Raw genomic sequence first — 19,418 nt, forward strand, 5'->3', positions numbered from 1 at the left:
AGTCGTGTTTTTTCATTTTAAATGGGGTTTTTTGGCAAGTATAGTCCAATTTCCGTGTAATTTTTTCATGGTATTTGCCCTCGATTAAAAAGTGTGGAAATTTAATATATGTAAAAACTATTTTTTTAGTAAAAACGACGTCTTTCCTGTATAAATCGCAAAAAAATATTTTTACGCTTCGTCTATATACCGGCGTGATACATTTTTTCAGTACTTGAGACTCAAATAGGATAACCGTGATATTTAATCTATATATAAAAATGCATATATTATTATAATATACTTATGTATTCGGGCCGTTAACTTTTATTGAATTGTCCACAGAAGAGACCTTTATCTAAAATTGTTTGACCCTGCTGTTATTCTAGAACAAGTTCACTGACCTCTAGGTCCTGAGCTGACTTGGCACTGGTACAGGGCATCATCGTCTAAGGTCACCTCTCTGATGTCCAAAGAGTAGTCGCCTGCAACAAGGATCGAATATTATTAGAAGATAATTATACCGAGACACTAGGTCCGTGGGGTAGGGGGGCTCGGGGGGCTCCACAAGGCGCTCAGCAAACGCCTAAGGGAGGCCACAGATGACCCTCGCGCAGGCAGCTTTCTCGCGCAAAGATTGGCCATAGCAATCCAGCGCGGGACCGCTGCCTGCGTGATGGGTACCCTACCAAGGGCGCAAAATTTTGATAGGTATTTTTATTTTTTTTAGCTTTATTTGTCTTAATTGTAGTTAATTTTAGTTTTATATTCATTTTATAACACTTATTATAAATGAGTTTTTACAAGATTATGTGCTTAAAATTGTCTTTTTTAAAAAATATCTTTGAGTTTTACGTCAAGTCTCATCCGTCTCATCTGATTCTTTGTACCTTTTTCAATTTCTTCCTCACAATCCACCTCAGGATTTTTAGAAAATAACGCTGCTAAGAATATACAGGGTGAATCAGGAGACGTGAGCAGGACTACCACTGCGCATTTCGTAAATTATAAGCAACTGTTTCGTATCAGTATTAGTGAGATTCACGTTAATTTTCTAGTCGTGTTGAAAAAAAAAAATATTTACGACATGCATGGTCACCCTAAAATTAGAATATTAAACTTGGTACCGATATTCTGTGTCAAATTGAATGTCATCACTCTCATCACGGTCTGGTTACTTTTGAAAACTCGTATCTCACTCAAGTTTCACAGTTTATTTTCTTCGTATTCAAAATGCTGTCATTACGGTTAAAGAGGTTTATTAAGTAGGTCTTTGTAGGGTGACCAGGATTGCAGATAATTAAAGCCCTCACTATAAAGTTAAAAAACAGGAAAAAGTGTGGTTGTTTCACCTAAATACGACGGTGATCGATCAATTATCAGTTACTGAGTATGCAGGATTAGTCCTGCTCACGTCTCATGAATCACCCTGTATAGGAATATTTGCTCAGTCAATTTCTTTTATGCGACTCTATTTAGTTAGTCTCTGTTAATGTATTCAATCCTCTCCTGCCTCCATTATGGTTCCGGCTGCATGAAATTTGATTCTTCTCATAATTTTTACTGTTAAAATGATTAGAATGAATAAACGTACCTTCTTCGTCACTGCCAACCATCTTGTATCTCTCATAGCCGGTGAGATGCCGGTGTGTGCCGAGTCCAAAGTCATCTTTGGTCCATTGCAACTGCCCGACTTTGTTAACCACTCGATTAAAATGATTATAATGAATAAACGTACCTTCTTCGTCACTGCCAACCATCTTGTATCTCTCATAGCCGGTGAGATGCCGGTGTGTGCCAAGTCCAAAGTCATCTTTGGTCCATTGCAACTGCCCGACTTTGTTAACCACTCGATTAAAATGATTAGAATGAATAAACGTACCTTCTTCGTCACTGCCAACCATCTTGTATCTCTCATAGCCGGTGAGATGCCGGTGTGTGCCGAGTCCAAAGTCATCTTTGGTCCATTGCAACTGCCCGACTTTGTTAACCACTCGATTAAAATGATTAGAATGAATAAACGTACCTTCTTCGTCACTGCCAACCATCTTGTATCTCTCATAGCCGGTGAGATGCCGGTGTGTGCCAAGTCCAAAGTCATCTTTGGTCCATTGCAACTGCCCGACTTTGTTAACCACTCGACAGGGTAGCGTCACTCTTGATCCGACGACTGCACTCTGTAAAAATACATTCAATATTATCCTCTCGTATGATAAGGATCCTGTACTGTAAATAGGACACGTACCTACAGTTATCATAACCTTAAAAAAAAGAACAGATTTTATAAAATTGCAGGCCTTCATTTTATGTTGTTCAACTTCAGTGAATGGCGTTTTATTAAATAGATATTATTCACAGTTCGGTTGAATTATTAGGAGGTCGACGTCACTTATATTTAAATATTTCAAAATATATAAAAGCTGCCAAAAACAGAGAGTAATTAATGGGTTTAAGGGAAAATACACGCTTGTAAGACATTTTTTAATTAGGACCGATTTTCTATGCAAAGAATATAATTTTAATTATGAAAAAAATTACTACCAAGAAGACTGAATATTTTGGGACTATTTAAGTCCAAAAGCAATTTTGCCTGTGTCTGACGCTATATCTGTTTTACTCCAGTCAAAGAATCGTTTTTACGAATTCACAAAGATCTTTTTCCAGGACATAAATAAATGCCTAATTTAGGCAATAAGTTTCAGTAAATCGACATAAAAATTTCTTTTTCATAACATCATTTTTTTAATGTCAGAATGTAAATTTGGATTTTTCTCGATGTCAATCTGTGTAAGATTGTCCAAATATTTATTTATTTATTAATTGTTAATTATCAATGCAAAACTGTCACCAAACAAGTTGTATCTCTTTGTTGTAAGGGAGTCCCTTTGCCAACAAACTAGCCTGCAGTTTGGCAGAAGAAAAAAAAAATGTAATTTAGGCAATAAGTTTCAGTAAATCGACATAAAAATTTCTTTTTCATAACATCATTTTTTTAATGTCAGAATGTAAATTTGGATTTTTCTCGATGTCAATCTGTGTAAGATTGTCCAAATATTTATTTATTTATTAATTGTTAATTATCAATGCAAAACTGTCACCAAACAAGTTGTATCTCTTTGTTGTAAGGGAGTCCCTTTGCCAACAAACTAGCCTGCAGTTTGGCAGAAGAAAAAAAAATGTAATGGCTCCTCTATACGATGGGCCAGCGTGTAGAGAGGGTTGCGCGGTTGTGGTGTCGGATGGCTTATGGCGCGGCGGGATGGCGATGGGATGGCCACGGTGTCAGTTTTTCGTCCGCACATCGAAGGTCCAGCGTGGTGCGTTCACGTACACGTGGCCCATTCCATAGTGCGTGTTCTCAACCATCACATGGCCATCTCGCTGGTGCAACGCTGGGCCATCGTGTATAGGAGCCATACAATTGAGTATTTTTCTGAATAATTGATTTATTTATTTATTATTTTTTTAATCAAAAATCTTGGCGTATTGGTGTAGACCGCCCGCGGCTGCGTCCGTCCTCTGAATTCAGGGTGCATTGTTTATTTTTCGTCTCATTAGTTTTTATCCCGCGGATAAACCGTTATCCATGAACATTAACCGTGATCGCTTTGAGATGGAGCCCGAATGCGAATTGCATTTAAATTTAAAGCACATTCGTTTAATTTGTTTGATTTTCTATTGCTCTTTAATGTGCGCTCCGTAATGTGAAATGCTTGCATTTTTTACTACTACTCGTAGTAAAATTACTTACAGAAATAAGAGAGAGGAATAATTTTAAATGGACACCTGAAAAAAATAATTTAGGAAAATAATAGATTAATATGTGTTTTTATATATAGATCGTTTAATGGTAAGCATATTACCTGAGGTCATGGACGGGTCTCTATTGTTTCCCATAATGTTTTAAGTCATAATGTAAATTGTTTCTCCGCAGTTTCGTTAGTCATAATTTATTGAGTTCAGAAACGCGTAACTTTTCAGGATTGCCATAAAATGAACCTAACCTAACCATCTATAGTTCTCGAAACATCAACTCGACAACGCCATCATCGTACCCTGCTATTCCGCTTCAGACTCTTCTCGGACAGCTTAAAGAATCAACACCATTAGTTAAACGAATACCACGTGGTGCTAGGTCCGCAGTGGCTGAGGCACTGACCACAGCAGTAGACAATTGTGTGAATAACAATAACCTTGAGTCTTGGCAAAACCTACTAACATTTTCCTTTAAAATTCTGCATGTGTCCAATGATGACCATGACAATATTTCCCTTACTAGAAAAATTAAAAATAACATCCTAGCCCCTTGTTTGCCTACAGCGACAAGGTCATCCCGATCTCAAAGCAAGAAATATGATTTATTTAGAAAAGTCGAAGAGAAGCTACACGACGGGGATCTGAAGGGAGCCTCGCGACTCCTTTTCTCCAACGATACTCTCGCACCCGATACTCCGGAGACCGCGGCCGCGCTGCAAGCCAAACACCCCCCTGGCCCTTCATCCCCTGCCTTTGTAGATCCTCCGTCGGACGCTTCAGCCTGTCTGCACGCCACAGAGGATGCCGTGATGGCAGCTCTCGCGTCCTTCCCTAGAGGATCGGCGTCCGGCCTGGACGGCATCTCCCTGCAGCACCTCATAGACCTCACCAGTCATTGTACAGGTGTGGCTGGAGAACATCTGACCGCAAGCATCACAAAATTGGTTAACCTAATGCTGTTGGGAGATGTTTGCCAGGACGTGACATCGGTCATCTATGGGGCCAATCTTATTGCACTTACAAAGAAGGATGCGGGGGTGCGCCCTATTGCTATAGGCTCGACTTTCCGCCGTTTAGCTGCAAAAGTCTGTGTTCGGCTAACGCGCTCTAAATTACAAAAACTTTTTGAACCCGTACAGGTCGGTTTTGGTACCCGCGGAGGCTGCGAGGCAGCGGTTCATGCCGTACGAACTTTTATTCAGGGTGACATGTGTGAGGTACTGTTAAAGATGGACGTTAAGAACGCCTTCAATTCCGTAAATAGGGACACCCTGCTGAACGAAATAAAAATCCATGTTCCGGAAATCTACAATTTTCTTCTACAGTGTTACCACTCTCCCTCAAAATTAATTCACAAAAACAATGAGATCCTTTCGGCCGTTGGTTGTCAGCAGGGTGACCCTCTTGGGCCAGCAGTATTTAGTTTGGCTATAAATTCGATAATTCACAATCTAAATTCAAAATTAAACGTGTGGTACCTCGACGATGGGACAATAGGTGGAGATTCGCAGACCGTCTTGGCTGATCTAGTCAAAATTAAAAATCAGTTCCGAGATATTGGCCTTGAATTAAATTATAATAAATGTGAACTATACATCTCCGACAGGGCGGACCCGCTCACAGTATCGCAAATCACCCAAAACTTCAATAACGTCGCTCCGAATATCAAAATTACCCCCAAAGACAGCTTGCACCTGCTGGGATCGCCTATCTTTGACGAGGCCATCCCACCTCTAATCAATAAGTCAATTACAACATTCACAAATCATTCGGACCGCCTTACCAAAATTAATAGTCACTGTGCTCTATTTATTTTAAAATTTTGTTTGCTTCTTCCTAAATTTACTTATCTACTGCGATGCTGTCCCATTTGGAAATTCCCCAATATAATGAACACCATAGACTCCATTCTAAAATGCCAAATTGAGACCGTTCTTAACGTTCATTTTAGCGAGCAGGCTTGGACCCAGGCCTGTTTACCGGTAAGGTATGGCGGCTTGGGAACTCGAAATATTTCAGATGTCGCTTTGCCGGCATTCCTGTCCTCCATCCATAGCACGTCCGATCTCGCAGGTAAAATCCTGAAAGCCTCCACGGCTACAAACTGCGGGATCGCGTGTTTGGATGAGGCCACGAATGCTTGGCTGGCTGGATCGAGCCCAAGCTTGCCATCCAAACCCACACAACAAAGAGCATGGGACACAATAGCCTCCGTTGCCACCCTGAACTCTCTCGTGGCAACATCTTCAGGCAAAGACCTCGCGAGGCTCTTAGCCGTGTCCAAACCAGACTCGGGTCACTGGCTTCACGCCTATCCCTCGCCCAACGCGGGTACTTTAATTGACCCTGGTACCTTGCGCATAGCCGTTGGCCTCCGGCTCGGAATCGAGATATGCACAGACCACACTTGTGCTTCTTGTGGGGCCCAAGTGGACCGGCTTGGCCACCACGGCCTTTCCTGCTCCTCGGGCGCCGGCCGCCTGTCTCGCCACGCTGCCCTCAACGACATCCTTAGAAGGGCTCTTGTCAGTGCCGGCGTCCCCGCAGCTCTGGAGCCCCGGATCGCGCGGGACGATGGCAAGCGCCCGGACGGGATGTCGTTAATCCCATGGAGAATGGGCCGCGCGCTGGTGTGGGACGCTACCTGCGCCGACACGTTGGCAGCGTCCTACATCCAAGCAACCAGCAGAAATGCCGGGGCAGCGGCGGACGCCCGAGAGCGAGCTAAGGCCCATAAATACAGCTGTCTCGGCGCCAACTACGAGTTCGTAGCTTTTGGCGTCGAGACACTCGGACCGTGGGGTAGAGGAGCGCGTGGGCTCCTTAAGGAGCTTGGTAAGCGGTTAAGGGAGGCTACAGGGGACTCTCGCGCGGGCAGCTTTCTCGCGCAAAGGATTGCCATCGCTATACAGCGCGGGAATGCTGCCTGCGCGATGGGCACCTTGCCGAGGGGCCTAGGCTTAGAAGGTAGGTTTTAGGAATTTTTTTTTGTTAGGTTTAGTTTTAGTTAATTTATTTTATAAGCTACTTGTATTAAGTTTGTTGTATAATTGTGTCTAAATATATCACAATACTTACATGTATCTATAGTGATAGTGATAACCTTTATGAAAATCCTGAAAAGTTAACGGTTTCAGTTTTAGGATTGCTTTATGCATACTTTTTACTAATAATAAGCTTTATAGAATGATGAAATTCTTTATATACTTATAATTTTACCAAAATCATTGAAATGAGACTTATTTTCCTTGATTTTACTATAAAAAACCCAACGTTTTTCCTACCAAATAGCCCAATACAATCAAATTATCCTCCACATAACGTATATAAGCCAAATACTTCACATAAATCCCTTTCTCATTCTCTAAAAATCCTTTTCCATCCCTAGGGAAGAATTTTTAATATGGCCCGTATGGCCGTTATATCGATGCGCTGTCAACTAAATGTTTAGTTGATAATATTGGCAAGGATTCGGGCCTTGTAATGGATGTTTGCAAATTCCTTACAATATTACATGCTTTAGTTGGTCGGATTTGCATTTTAGGGTTCCTTGTAAACTCCAAGATACTTAGTTGCTTTATGACTTTACTGGTTTTTTACTAAATTTTACTCAAAAACTAAGGTACGTATCGGAAAATGCATATCGATGCAGCTCAATCCATACAATATTTTGTTCTATGTTAAGTAAGTCATACCTTTTCATTGACCGAAGCGTAGCGAAGGTCTACGTTTTGACTCGGGCATTTTCGCAATTCTTAACCGATTCTTGTGAAATTTTGTGACCAGATTTTATGATTAAATATATTTTTTTGTCGATCCGATTTTTGGAAATTTTTAAATATGGCGGATCGTGATACCTCGCTCCTAAACAAATAGTCGTATCGATATTATAAGAGGTTTTTTCTTTTTGAGACATGTTTACAGAGTAATGGCATAAAAATAAAGAAAAATTGTATTGCTGGTTTAGGCGGTATCTATTTAGTTTTTACTCGAGAATGAGTAGCCGAATTTCGTCAGCTTAGCTAAAAACTATCATGGCGTATTTTGCAAACATTCGCTTCCATTAATAATTGTTGATTGATCACACCGCTGTAGTATGGCGCTGTCGTCGTGAAGGGAGGTCTACAGCTCACAGAGCCACTAATTTTATTTTTTTATACAGTATATGGTTCCAAGCATGATATTATTATGTTTAATCGCAAACGGCCGGGCTTTATGTAATTCTAGTGAAATGATAAAAAGGGGGATCAAACAGGGAGGATCGAACAAAGTTCACCTAGTAGGTGCAGACGATTATTAGTCAGAGCCAATATAATAGCCCGCAGGTTTGCTCGTTGCTCTTTTAACGTCAAAACTACACTGTTTCGTGCATATTGTACCACTTTTTACACGAGCAGCCTGTGGGTTAAATACACACAGAAGGCATACAACGCTCTCCGTGTTCAATACAATAACGCGTTGAGGGCGCTGCTGCATTTACCGAGGTGTTGCAGTGCCTCGGGAATGTTCGCGGAGGCGCGTGTGGACTGCTTTTACGCTACCACGCGCAAGAGAGCAACCTCAGCAGCGCGGCGTGTGCGCGCCAGCGGCAGCGCCCCGCTGGCAGTCGTCGCCGACAGGCTTGACGGTCCATTTATGTGACACTGGTTGTCATTTCATTGCATACACCAGTGTCCCATAACTGGACCAAATGACGTACCTGAGATTCTAGTTAGATTACGTAATTTATAATTTATTTGTTGACATTTTATATTCATTATTTTATTTTATATTGTTCTGTACCTATTTATATTATTTGATATTGTGTCATTTAAGTACTTGTATTGTGTATTGTGTGATTTGTCTCAGTGTTTTATGGGCTAAAAGCCTGAAATAAATGATATTTTATTTTATTAGCCTATTTTTGTCTGCTGGACAAAAGCCAAGAGAGGCTTTCTCTAAAAAACAAACATTGAGCTTCTTCGAAATTCATCAATTATTACTGTAATGTAAGGTTTCATCGAATCTGTGCTACGGGCATTTTCTGCGAAAGTGGGCAACTCGGCAAAATGAATATTTATTCTCGGAAATGAAACCCAGCTAGACTTCACTTATTAAGCCGTTTTGATGTAAATTATATCAAAATCATTGGATTTTTATAGATACAAGCTTCTGCACTTGACTTCGTCTGCAATTAAAGATGATGATGATTGAGAAAAACTATACTCCTTTTCTCAGTCTTCAAACTATCTTCATTTCAATTTTTATCTAAATTAGTTTAGTGGTTTAAGCGTGAAGAGATAGACATCATACAGACAGACAAGAGTTATGTACTTCGGCAATCATAATATTAATTAACTAGTGACCCGCTCCGGCTGCGCACGGGTTACACAAAACCTTAACCAATTATACACCTAAACCTTCCTCAAGAATCACTATAGGTATTTATGGGTGAAAACCGCTTGAAAATCCGTTCTGTAGTTTTCGAGTTTATCGCGAACATACATACACACAGACGCGCGGCGGGGGACTTTTTTATAAGGTGTAGTTATGTAGTGTAGGATTGTGCTCGTGATTTTTTCTAGATGATGATGATGATTATTGATATAACTATCCTATGTCCTTCCTTGGGCCTCAAACTATTTTCATACCATATAAATTAGTTCAGCGGTTTAAGCGAGAAGAGGTAACATACAGACAGAGTTATTTTCGCATTTATATTAGTTAGGATTGCTCCTTTTATAATAGAATAACATTTTAATATTCCAGATAATTTCAATAAAATAATTTAATTTCTACCCAAATATATAAACCATTTCACTTTCCTGTTCACTTCCCGGTATACTAATAAATTTTGCAAATTTAATTTGAGTAAAAAAATAACTTGAAATATCATCAGATTTTGCAATAGCGCAAACATTTAACGAAATTCAAAATTTTATAGAGTTAGACCAAGAAAAGTCTGCAACTATTTGGATTTGAAGCTATTTGGAACTGCAAAACACGAAAATCGGATAAACAGATTTTTGATGAATGTCAATCGTTTATTAAAATCTGTTTATAATTTATAGTTCGGTGAAAGCGGTGGTGGACGAGTGGACATGACGTCCGACTTTCAATCCGGAGGTCGCGAGTTCAAATCCTGGATCGTACTAATGAGTTTTTCCGGAAATTGTGTACGAAATATCATTTGATATTTACCAACTTTTCGATGTAGGAAAACATCGTGAGGAAACCTGCATACATCTGCAAAGAAATTCAAAGGTGTTTGTGAAATCCCCAATCCGCGTTGGGCTAGTGTGGGGAATATAGCCCAAGCCCTCTCGCGCATAGCCCATCGTAGGGCAATAACTCTCTTATTTGTATATATACGAGCCGGGGTTTGAACCCGCGACCTCCGGATTGAAAGTCGCACGCTCTTACCGCTAGGCCACCAGCGCTACTTCATAATGACCTTAATTGAATCTAAATACTAACCTGATCTTGAGGTTCAATAGCAAACTTCTGTTCCCTCGCACAAACACAACTAAACAACAAACAGAACACCGTCCATTGCTGCAACACAGTCACCTTCTGTATCCTCAACAGCAGGAACAACGCATTGGCACATCTACTCGTCACTCTACACTGTGACTTAACACTGACACTTGATTTCATTGTTTCGTCGTTCGCTATCTCTTTGCAATCATTATGTCCGTTACTTCTATTGCAGGTGTATGTTTTTCGTGACATACTTCAAATGTATCCATATGTTGCCATGGATTATGTTCCTTGGATCTGTAACAAAAAGACGTTAATGTTAGATAATATTGTTCCACTTTTTGTTGAAAGGATCGGGGCCGAGTATAGTGCCTTGGGGGATTCGGCAGTATTTACAAAGAGTATTTTGTAGATATAATTTAATTAATAAAGGGGTAAATTAAATTATATACGCTCTCGGGTATAGAACAGTTCTATAACTTTCATGTTTGGCAATTTGCTGTAAATGTAAGTTGGTTAAATAAATAAATGAAATGAAATGAAATTAGTTCTTATTCTTTATAGAACATTTTAACGCTTAAAAGTTTATTACTACTATAATCTGACCCCTACTTTCGTAACCGGTATACCTAATCAGAAGCCTAAGTTAAATTTGTCCATTATTAACTGAAAAAATCTTTTGCAAATTGCAGGTCTAGTTTGTAGAAAATCCTTTGTGACTTGCAAAGTAATGAAACTAAAGGATTTGATGAACAATTTACTTGGTTCAGTTTTAACAATTACATTAAGTAGTTTAATTATTAATGAGACTAGTATTTTCTTTCGTTTTCTTTATAGATTCACTGTTAAGAATTCTTACTAATCTACTATTCTCCTCTTGTACAGATAATTACTTTAGGTTCCTAATTTACTGCTTAAGAAAATTAGCAGCGAAACTAAATGTCATTATATACTAAATATCGCTACTTTGTTACCAAAGGATCTTCAAAATCAAAGATTTCATTTGATTTTACAACTCAAAACCTTCTTCTTCATCATATAAAGATGTACTTAGGGCTGAAATAAACAGACTTTCAAATAAGTTGGATTTCAGTTCCCGTAAAAATACTGGTTAATGTGCATTATGTGCAACACCCAATAAAGTAACAGCTGCTTAATCCTCGAATGTACATAAACATATGATACTTATTTATCTAGAGTCGGACCAAGAAAAGTCTGCAGCGGATTTGATAGCCCACGCAGTGTCAGTGTTATTTATACGTCATAATTTCATAAAGTTTGACGTTTAAAATAAAACGTGCACTGCGTGGGCTATCAAATCCGCTGCAGACTTTTCTTGGTCTGACTCTACTAGCACCGTGAGTTTCTACTGTGAAAGGTATATGTATATTTTACCAAGAAAATTTAATTTAAAACTTTCTTATTACCTTTTTCGCTAAACTTCAATATCATTCACATTTGTCCAAACTTAAGTCCATAAAGTGAAATATTCGAAAACTTAAAAGGGGAAACTTGCTCAAAATGCACGCTTTAAAGGGTATAAACATGTCTTAACCCGTATTATATACGGTGGAGTAAAAATAAATCATATGAAGCTATTGCAAAAGACGGCGAATTCACTGCAGCATTTTATGGTCTTAGGAAGGAAGTAAAACTGGAGCCCTACTATGAATTAGAAGGATCAAGCTAAGTTTCTCGATACAAGTCATTTATTTGAGAAGCTGCCGAGACCCTCAAAAGGCAGATTTTTTTTTTATGTAATAGTCAGCAAACGAGCAGACGAGCCGCCTAGAGAAATACGGGGGGTTTCGACGCCAATTAAAAGTTTGTTCCTTTCGGCACAGAATAAATAATAGTACTAGGTACAGAAGACTCACTCTCTAACAAAACGCGTCTGTTACGATCAGCACAGATATGGCCGCTAGGTGGCGACAGCGCCACGTGCGGCTTATGGCAAACCCTAAAATTGGGGCCGAACGGATGTACTTTTAGCTACCTGTAGCAAAGCGACGAAATCGCGGAGTGAGCCACGCCTGCTTTCGGTGTCGAGACCCTCAGTCCATGGGGCCCGGGAGCTCAGAGCCTGTTTACCGATTTGGCCAAACGGCTGGTTGAGGTCACTGGAGACAAAAGAGCTGGCAGCTTCCTCGCTCAACGAATAGGCGTTGCGATTCAGCGAGGAAATGCTGCCAGCATCCTTGGCGCTATGCCCCAGGGTCTTTAGATATAGATTTCTAGTTTTTTTTTAGGTATTAGTTTTAGTTTTTTAGGTAGTATTTTTAGGTTATTTTTTATTACTTAAATAGTTTCCAAGATGCAGAGAAATAATTTCCCATAATTTGGATGCGGCCTAAAATCACGACAAAAAAGACAAACAGTATGGAATCTTCATACTGTTTGTCTGGCCCCGAGCAAAATAAACTATGTTAGTCTTACTCCACCTTACCCTAAGGGGCCCACAGATTACCAGTTCACCGAACAATATCAGCCTGTCAGTTGTTCGGAGCTGTCAAATTTTGCGTTTAACTGACAGGCCGATATCGTCCGGCGGACTGGTAATTAGTGGGCCCCTTAAACCTCTAGTGTTAATTTCATTCGATAGCATGACGTGACGTGCGTTTGCGTTAAGTGTCTATTTGTATGGGATTTTGAGTTTCTAAAACGTCCCGCTTGGCGCGCTGTTCAAAATCCCATACAAAAATAGACATAACGCAAACGCGAACGCTCGTCACGCTATGGAATGAAATTTACACTAGGTATTCAGTTTTCTAAAAGTACTGGCCAAATATTTTTGTAAATAAAAGATAACTCACTATAAACTCGATCGAAAACTCATAGTAGAGCTTTCAAGCGGAGTCTGAATCGAAATTCCTGAATGTCGTTTCGTTTCCTCTTTCCAGATTTCTCTGTAGTAAGAAGGGGTGAAAAGACAAATGTGTAGTTTTTCCTCTTCCGTTTTTGTTTAAGTAGGTATTTCCGTAGTACAATGTAGCCTTACGTAATTCTTCCTTAACGTTATTTAGGAGATTTTTACTACAAGTTAGATTCAAATACACAAAAGCTTAGAAAATAATGCTAAAAAGGAAAATCGCTAAAGAACAAGTTTTCCACGTTTCGGATTAGTTTGAGATAACATACGTGAAATACGAGGGCTTGTACACATAGCCACTGAGAATGGAGAATAATTTATTATGAGAATTCTGTGTATTATACTCTGTATCTTTAGGTATTTAAATAAAAGTGAACAAAATCTACCATCAAATGGCTCCTTTACGGCCTGGCCACGACATTGGTCTAAGGCGATCGGCGGCGGCTACCGTCGTAAAAACAATAACCAGTACGGTTACCATCAGTTTGTCACTGACATAAACGCCGTCGAGAACGTAATTTACTTTCTACACATCTCGCTCGCACTCGCATATTAGTGCAAACGGGACGTATAGAAAGTAAATTACGTTCTCGACGGCGTTTATGTCAGTGACAAACTGATGGTAACCGTACTGGTGACATAATATATGCACGCCACGAGCCTTGTCGCCAAAGCCACAGAGTGACATTGGCGTCAAATGTATAAAAAGTACCCCTTTTTTGCTCCGGGGCTTAAAAAATGGAGCGCCTTATGAATGCTTGGAGAAATACTTGCGCCTTATATAGGTACCTACCTAGAAAGCAATAAAAAAACACTTACCATTACGAATTTGTACTTATAAATAAGTAATGTTTTATGCGGGCTGTACACACTCGTCGAGAATAGGGTTACCAGATACAAATTCGGGATTTCCTAACAAAATTCCTGATTTGCGAATATTTTTCCTGACGCTCATATCAGGGACTGGGAAGTGGGAGGGTCGGGCTAGCCGTAAGCGATATCTATGAATGCTTGATATGATACATTGTTTATATTAATTTAATTTGGTTTGGATTTATGTAAGTACCTTTGAATAAAGTACCTACCTTTTTAGGTACATAATAAAAAAATCTGCTAATCCACTAAAATTCCTGACATTTTCGTATTCCGGCCGCATTCCTGACAAACGACCAAAATTCCTGACATGTCAGGAAAATTCCTGTCATCTGGTAACCCTAGTCGAGAACATCTCGCCGAGAGTCTCGGCACCGCTCCGATGCAATCGGAGAGGCGCGAGACGAAACAAGGAGAAGGAGACGAGAAGGAAGCAGTATGTACACACTCGTTCTCGGCCTGTTTCTGGGTGTCTCGACGAGTGTGTACAGCCGGCATTATAATAATGAAAGAGAGGAACCAATAAAAGTTAAAGTTAAGTCCTATTGTTTCTAACAATGCCATGATAAAATACATTTTTTACTGTCCTGTCCGTATGTAGTATATCCTCTAGCCGCCCAGAGACCTATAAAAAGGTCTGTTCCATTCTAATTTGAACTTTGTGTTAACAAAATCAAGATTTCATTTTGCTTGGCAGGTTTGACGTATGGGCGGCTAGAGGATAAAATTATGAGCAGCTTTGCCCGAGTAGCCGTAATCCCGGATTCTTCGTATACGTACAGCAGTTAAAATTAACTAGTACCTGAGTATCGCTTGCTATTTATATGCACATTAACTAAACGAGAATAGATATTTTCGATTCAAGTGCGGAAAGTAGGAAATTCAGGGACTGTTTTAAATTGACACGAGTTGCGAATTACCTTTTCGTACTTTTATTGTACGACGTTGTACAGTACTTATGGCCCTTTAAATTTTCGACTGACAGCCCGATTCGAACTTTAAGATACGTTAATTAATAGACCTAGATACGATATGGATTAGATATGCCAGTGTCAAATGTGCCACTGACACAAAAACGTTACTTCAAACAAAAACGGTTTTTTTGACACTGACACATCTAATCCATATCGTTTCTAGATCTATTCATTGAAGTATCTTAAAGTTCAGTTCACCTTTAGCTAGGTCTAACTCTAAACCTAGACATTTGCAGCAGTTACCCGACCACTATAGTGCATCAGAGCCTGCTATTTACTTCGTAATTAGATACGACCGCCGGTCTCAGAGGAAATTAGCCGATAAACGTCGCTTCTAACTGTTCAGGACCAGTTAGGTTAGAATGGAGCTAGGCAAACCAGTGGTCCATTGATGTTACGTCATTTATCGCCATACGACCGTTTGATAGAGGTAAAAATCAGTGCTAGAGATAAATTTTACATTATCGACTCTAATGTTATCGATGAATCTTGAGTACCTACCTACTTTAGAAGTTATGAGGGAACAGATGAACAAACATACATACATACATACCCACAAACATACCGGTCAAAATCATAACCCTCCTTTTGCGTTGCCGTAGTCGGGTAAAAAAAGTACTTTATAATAAGTTTTTTTTAACGAGCCTGTAAGGTGTCCCAGTGCTGGGCAAAGGCCTATACCCTGGACTTCCAATCCTCCCGATTAACTGTAGCATTCGTCCGTTGCTGAGAAATGTGTCCAGGTCGTCCCGCCATCTCCTCTTAGGCCGACCTTGCCGGCGTTTACATTGTGGCACCCACTCCGTGGCTGGCTTAGCCCACCTCTGTGGGTGCATACGTCGTACATGGCCTGCCCAGTCCCACTTTAACCTAAAACTAAATTTATAAACGAAACTCATCTAAATTAAAATACGTCTAAATAAGGCCCCCGCGGCATTGTGCTAATGTGTGCTTGATGCTGGCAGCATTCCCTCTTTGGCAATGCTAATGCGCTGCGAGAGAAAGCTGCCAGCTCTCTGATGGTCACCGGTAAAATCAACGAGCTTTTTGCATAGTTCTTTACAAAGAACATGTGCGCTTGGACCCCACGGCCCCAGTGTCTCGACACCAATGGATTGACAAAACCACTCGATGTATAAGGAACCCACCATCAATTACAATGTCACTACCAGCAAGGTTGTTGGGGATCAGACACTGGAAAAAAAATCGGATTTTAAGACGATTATACCAAAAAAAAAGAAATTTAAAGTGACGGCCATTTTTTACAATCTTTGACTACGGATTCATATTTATTAAGGTACCTTTCTGATCCTCAGATATCCGTCGGACGTACCGTTTTTGAACTGCAAGCAAAAAACTGGAAAAAAGCATAAGTAAGTAATTTTTTCCACAACTCCTGGAATGGAGCAAACTCGGGTTATACTAACTTAGAACCAAATGAAGGTAAAGACGATTTCCAGCTTGCTGGGAATAAATTACTGGAAAAAAAATCGAATTTGACTGACAGGGTACACAATTACATATTCTGCCAACCCAGTTTTCAATGGACTGCAATATTGATCAGATGATTGAGGTTTACCTACAAATAATTGCACCTTCACAGATCTAATAGATATCATACAGATTTCATAGATCTTAAAGCAATTTCCCCGAACCGAATTAACGATATACACCAGGAAAACATAACATACCAGAGATACGCGATACGTATCAAAACATAAAATACATTACAAATGAATCGAAAAGAGAAAAAAAATCAAAGTCCCACGATAACTATCCTCCATTTAAAAACGACGTAAGCGCCAAAGAATTGTCAATAACTTAAGCTTTTTTATACAAAAAGGTCAATAATTTTCAGCAAGTACAAAGTTAACGGTAGGCGGGCGTTGGAAAATGAACCTTATTTTAAGGGGATAAGGCGGTGTGGTATGTTTGTGGGGCCTGATACCGATAACACCTGCTGTTTTGGAATGTACGCTGTGATTACGTTGTGGTGTTAGGGATGAGCGGGTAGCGGGTTGTTATTTGGGTTTTCTATTAAACAAGTTTTAATTAAATTCGTAAGGCTTTTATAACATGGCAAATAATAAAAGTAGTCTTTTTACAAGCAAAAATATATCAATAGTCCAACAGTTAGCTTCATGAGAATAAACTTTAAAAACATTTCCTTTATAAAAAATCGCGCATTTATTCGTGAATTAAAGTCTTTACTATAGATCTACAACTTACAAAATTTCCTGCCAAACGTCAAAAATGTGCATATGAAGTATTGAATACAGAAATAATATTTTCACCTCAGCAGCTCGAACAAGGGTACTTAGCTTCTTAAAAACAGTGAGCAAAATCGCATTTTGCTCACTGAGTGAGACAAAATGTCATTCAAGTGATCTTTATAGTCAAATCTCATTTCAACATGCGGGGTCTAATACAAGTTCGATATACTTGGGTTCTATTATCTCTGTCCCTCTAGGTATGTTCTCACTGCTTAGGGTGAAAAATTTTGTGTACTACACGAGATGAAAGTTATTTACATCTCGTGCGCTTTTGAATCCCTTACTACGCTCAAGATTCTAAATTAGATTCTTATAGAATCTTTCGCTTGCACGGGACTCAAAATAAGCACTCGAAGAAATATCAAACTTTGATCTCTTGTTGTACAAATAACTATTGATTGCGTAAATTATTTGCTTTTGTAACAGTATATTCCAAGATACAATCAGCCATCGTATCAGCTCTTACAAACAACTAAATATAACACAGCTTTACAATACAGCTTCTCATATTTTTCAGTTCAATTGCACAATTCAATATCTTTAAGCATAAGCTTTATTTTTACCTGTATTTTTACCCGTATCTATTTTATGACATATCCTGCATCACCAGTCCACCCCACTGAAGGCATGAAGCCCACAGATTTAGAACGACGCTAACTCGTCCGTTATCATTTATTGCTAAAATTATACTCAAATTTAATTATAATCTTAGGGGATGAATTCCTAAACGCCCATAATACAATTGTGACCTTTTCAATTAAGATGTAAATGGTGTATGTAGGTAATATGTTTTTAAGTGTGATTAACTGATTATTAATAAATAAATAAAAAACTAAAGAATAAAGGCTGATTTAGACGGCGCGCGAACTCGTATGCGATTTTAGTTACCGTAAAACGGGGTGAAAAGACACGATTTTCAACTTCAAGGACGATTTTCGCCAATATTCCAAATGATAAAAGTAATAATTTTTATTTCATTTTTTGAGTCTTGGTTAGTTCTTCAATTTTGCATTTGTGAAATAAATTTTTACCAACCCAATTCAGAGAAAATCAAAGAAAACTACCTGTTTTCTCCATATCCTTAAAACGTGGTCGATAGACACAAGAAAGGGGTGAATAGAAATATTAAGTTTTAGTTATCATAGGCATCGAATTTGGTCATTATTATGTGGATACTCTATTGGCAAATGGTATATATATTTTAACAGTTAAACAGCTATTTGACACAAACCCCCACCCCCCAAGACTTGTCTTTACACCCCTTTGTTGTATCTAATCACCCCCTATGGCGTAACTGTTCACCCCATATGCGTGTCCACTGACCCCTTTAAAACGTAAATTTGCTTGTTATTGGTTTTTTGCAAAAAAATGCTTTATTATAGATAAATTTAATGATATTATTTATTATTAAGTACTACAGATACTAAATTACCAGGGTAGCTAACTTTTACTTAGTTAATGTCAAAACATTTACCGCTAGAACAAAGTTCAGACAGGCTTCATTTCTTAACTCGGCGAGACCTTACTTTAGAGTCAAAAAAATCTAACTTTTAGGCAGTTTGAGTAAGTTCTTTTGGTATCAATGTCGAGAATAAATAGTCTACTATATAGGGATTCCAAAAAATCTAATTTTAGAGATGTACGTTTTTAAATATAACAACTTGAAAGAAAAAGTTCAAAATTTCTCTATTCACCCCGCCATTTCTGTTGACCCCGTTTTACGGTACCTACATTGAGGACTATTGGTTACATCCAATTCAGCCGACCAATCAAATACCGCAATGTAATGAAACTCGCATGCGAGTTCTTGCACCGTCTTAATGAGCCTTAAGAGGTACCACATAGTCGGTTGTCGATGAGGTTGATTTCAAATTGAAGCTTTATGGAAATAGCGCTTTATTGACAATCGACAATGAGTTTAGTAAGTACAGTTACCTGCAATAATATGTTACACAACGAAGGCCGCAAAAACATCTGACATGATCTTATTTGAAGAGCCATAAGAGCGTGTCCCATATTATTGCAGGTGACTGTATCCTTTTGGTCAAAAACGGCACAATTTATAGCAGAATTATGATTTAATGATAATTAAGGAGAAGTAATTTCTTTTATAACTTAGACCACTTCCTGCTTGCTCTTGATTACACCGTCCACGATTTACTAGACCAGTTACTAGCTTATGAGTTTATTTACCTACGAAGGAAATGCTTGCCCGATGTAGGCACAATCACCAGA

General features: G+C 39.1%; 1 protein-coding gene across 1 annotated transcript in view; it reads right to left on the bottom strand.

The window, feature by feature from the left end:
* The window catches only part of LOC134801888 (irregular chiasm C-roughest protein-like), a 174,960-nt gene that overhangs the window by 113,191 nt on the left and 42,351 nt on the right, over positions 1-19,418 (bottom strand). The window contains exons 2-4 of the mRNA XM_063774541.1: positions 10,192-10,491; positions 2,006-2,156; positions 384-464 (exon numbers count right to left, since the gene is read on the bottom strand). Of these exons, the coding sequence (XP_063630611.1) occupies positions 384-464; positions 2,006-2,156; positions 10,192-10,446 (487 nt within the window). The 5' untranslated portion in view covers positions 10,447-10,491. The remainder of the gene's footprint in view (positions 1-383; positions 465-2,005; positions 2,157-10,191; positions 10,492-19,418) is intronic.

Source organism: Cydia splendana, chromosome 23 (genome assembly GCF_910591565.1).
Source record: "Cydia splendana chromosome 23, ilCydSple1.2, whole genome shotgun sequence".
NCBI classification, from domain to species: domain Eukaryota; kingdom Metazoa; phylum Arthropoda; class Insecta; order Lepidoptera; family Tortricidae; genus Cydia; species Cydia splendana.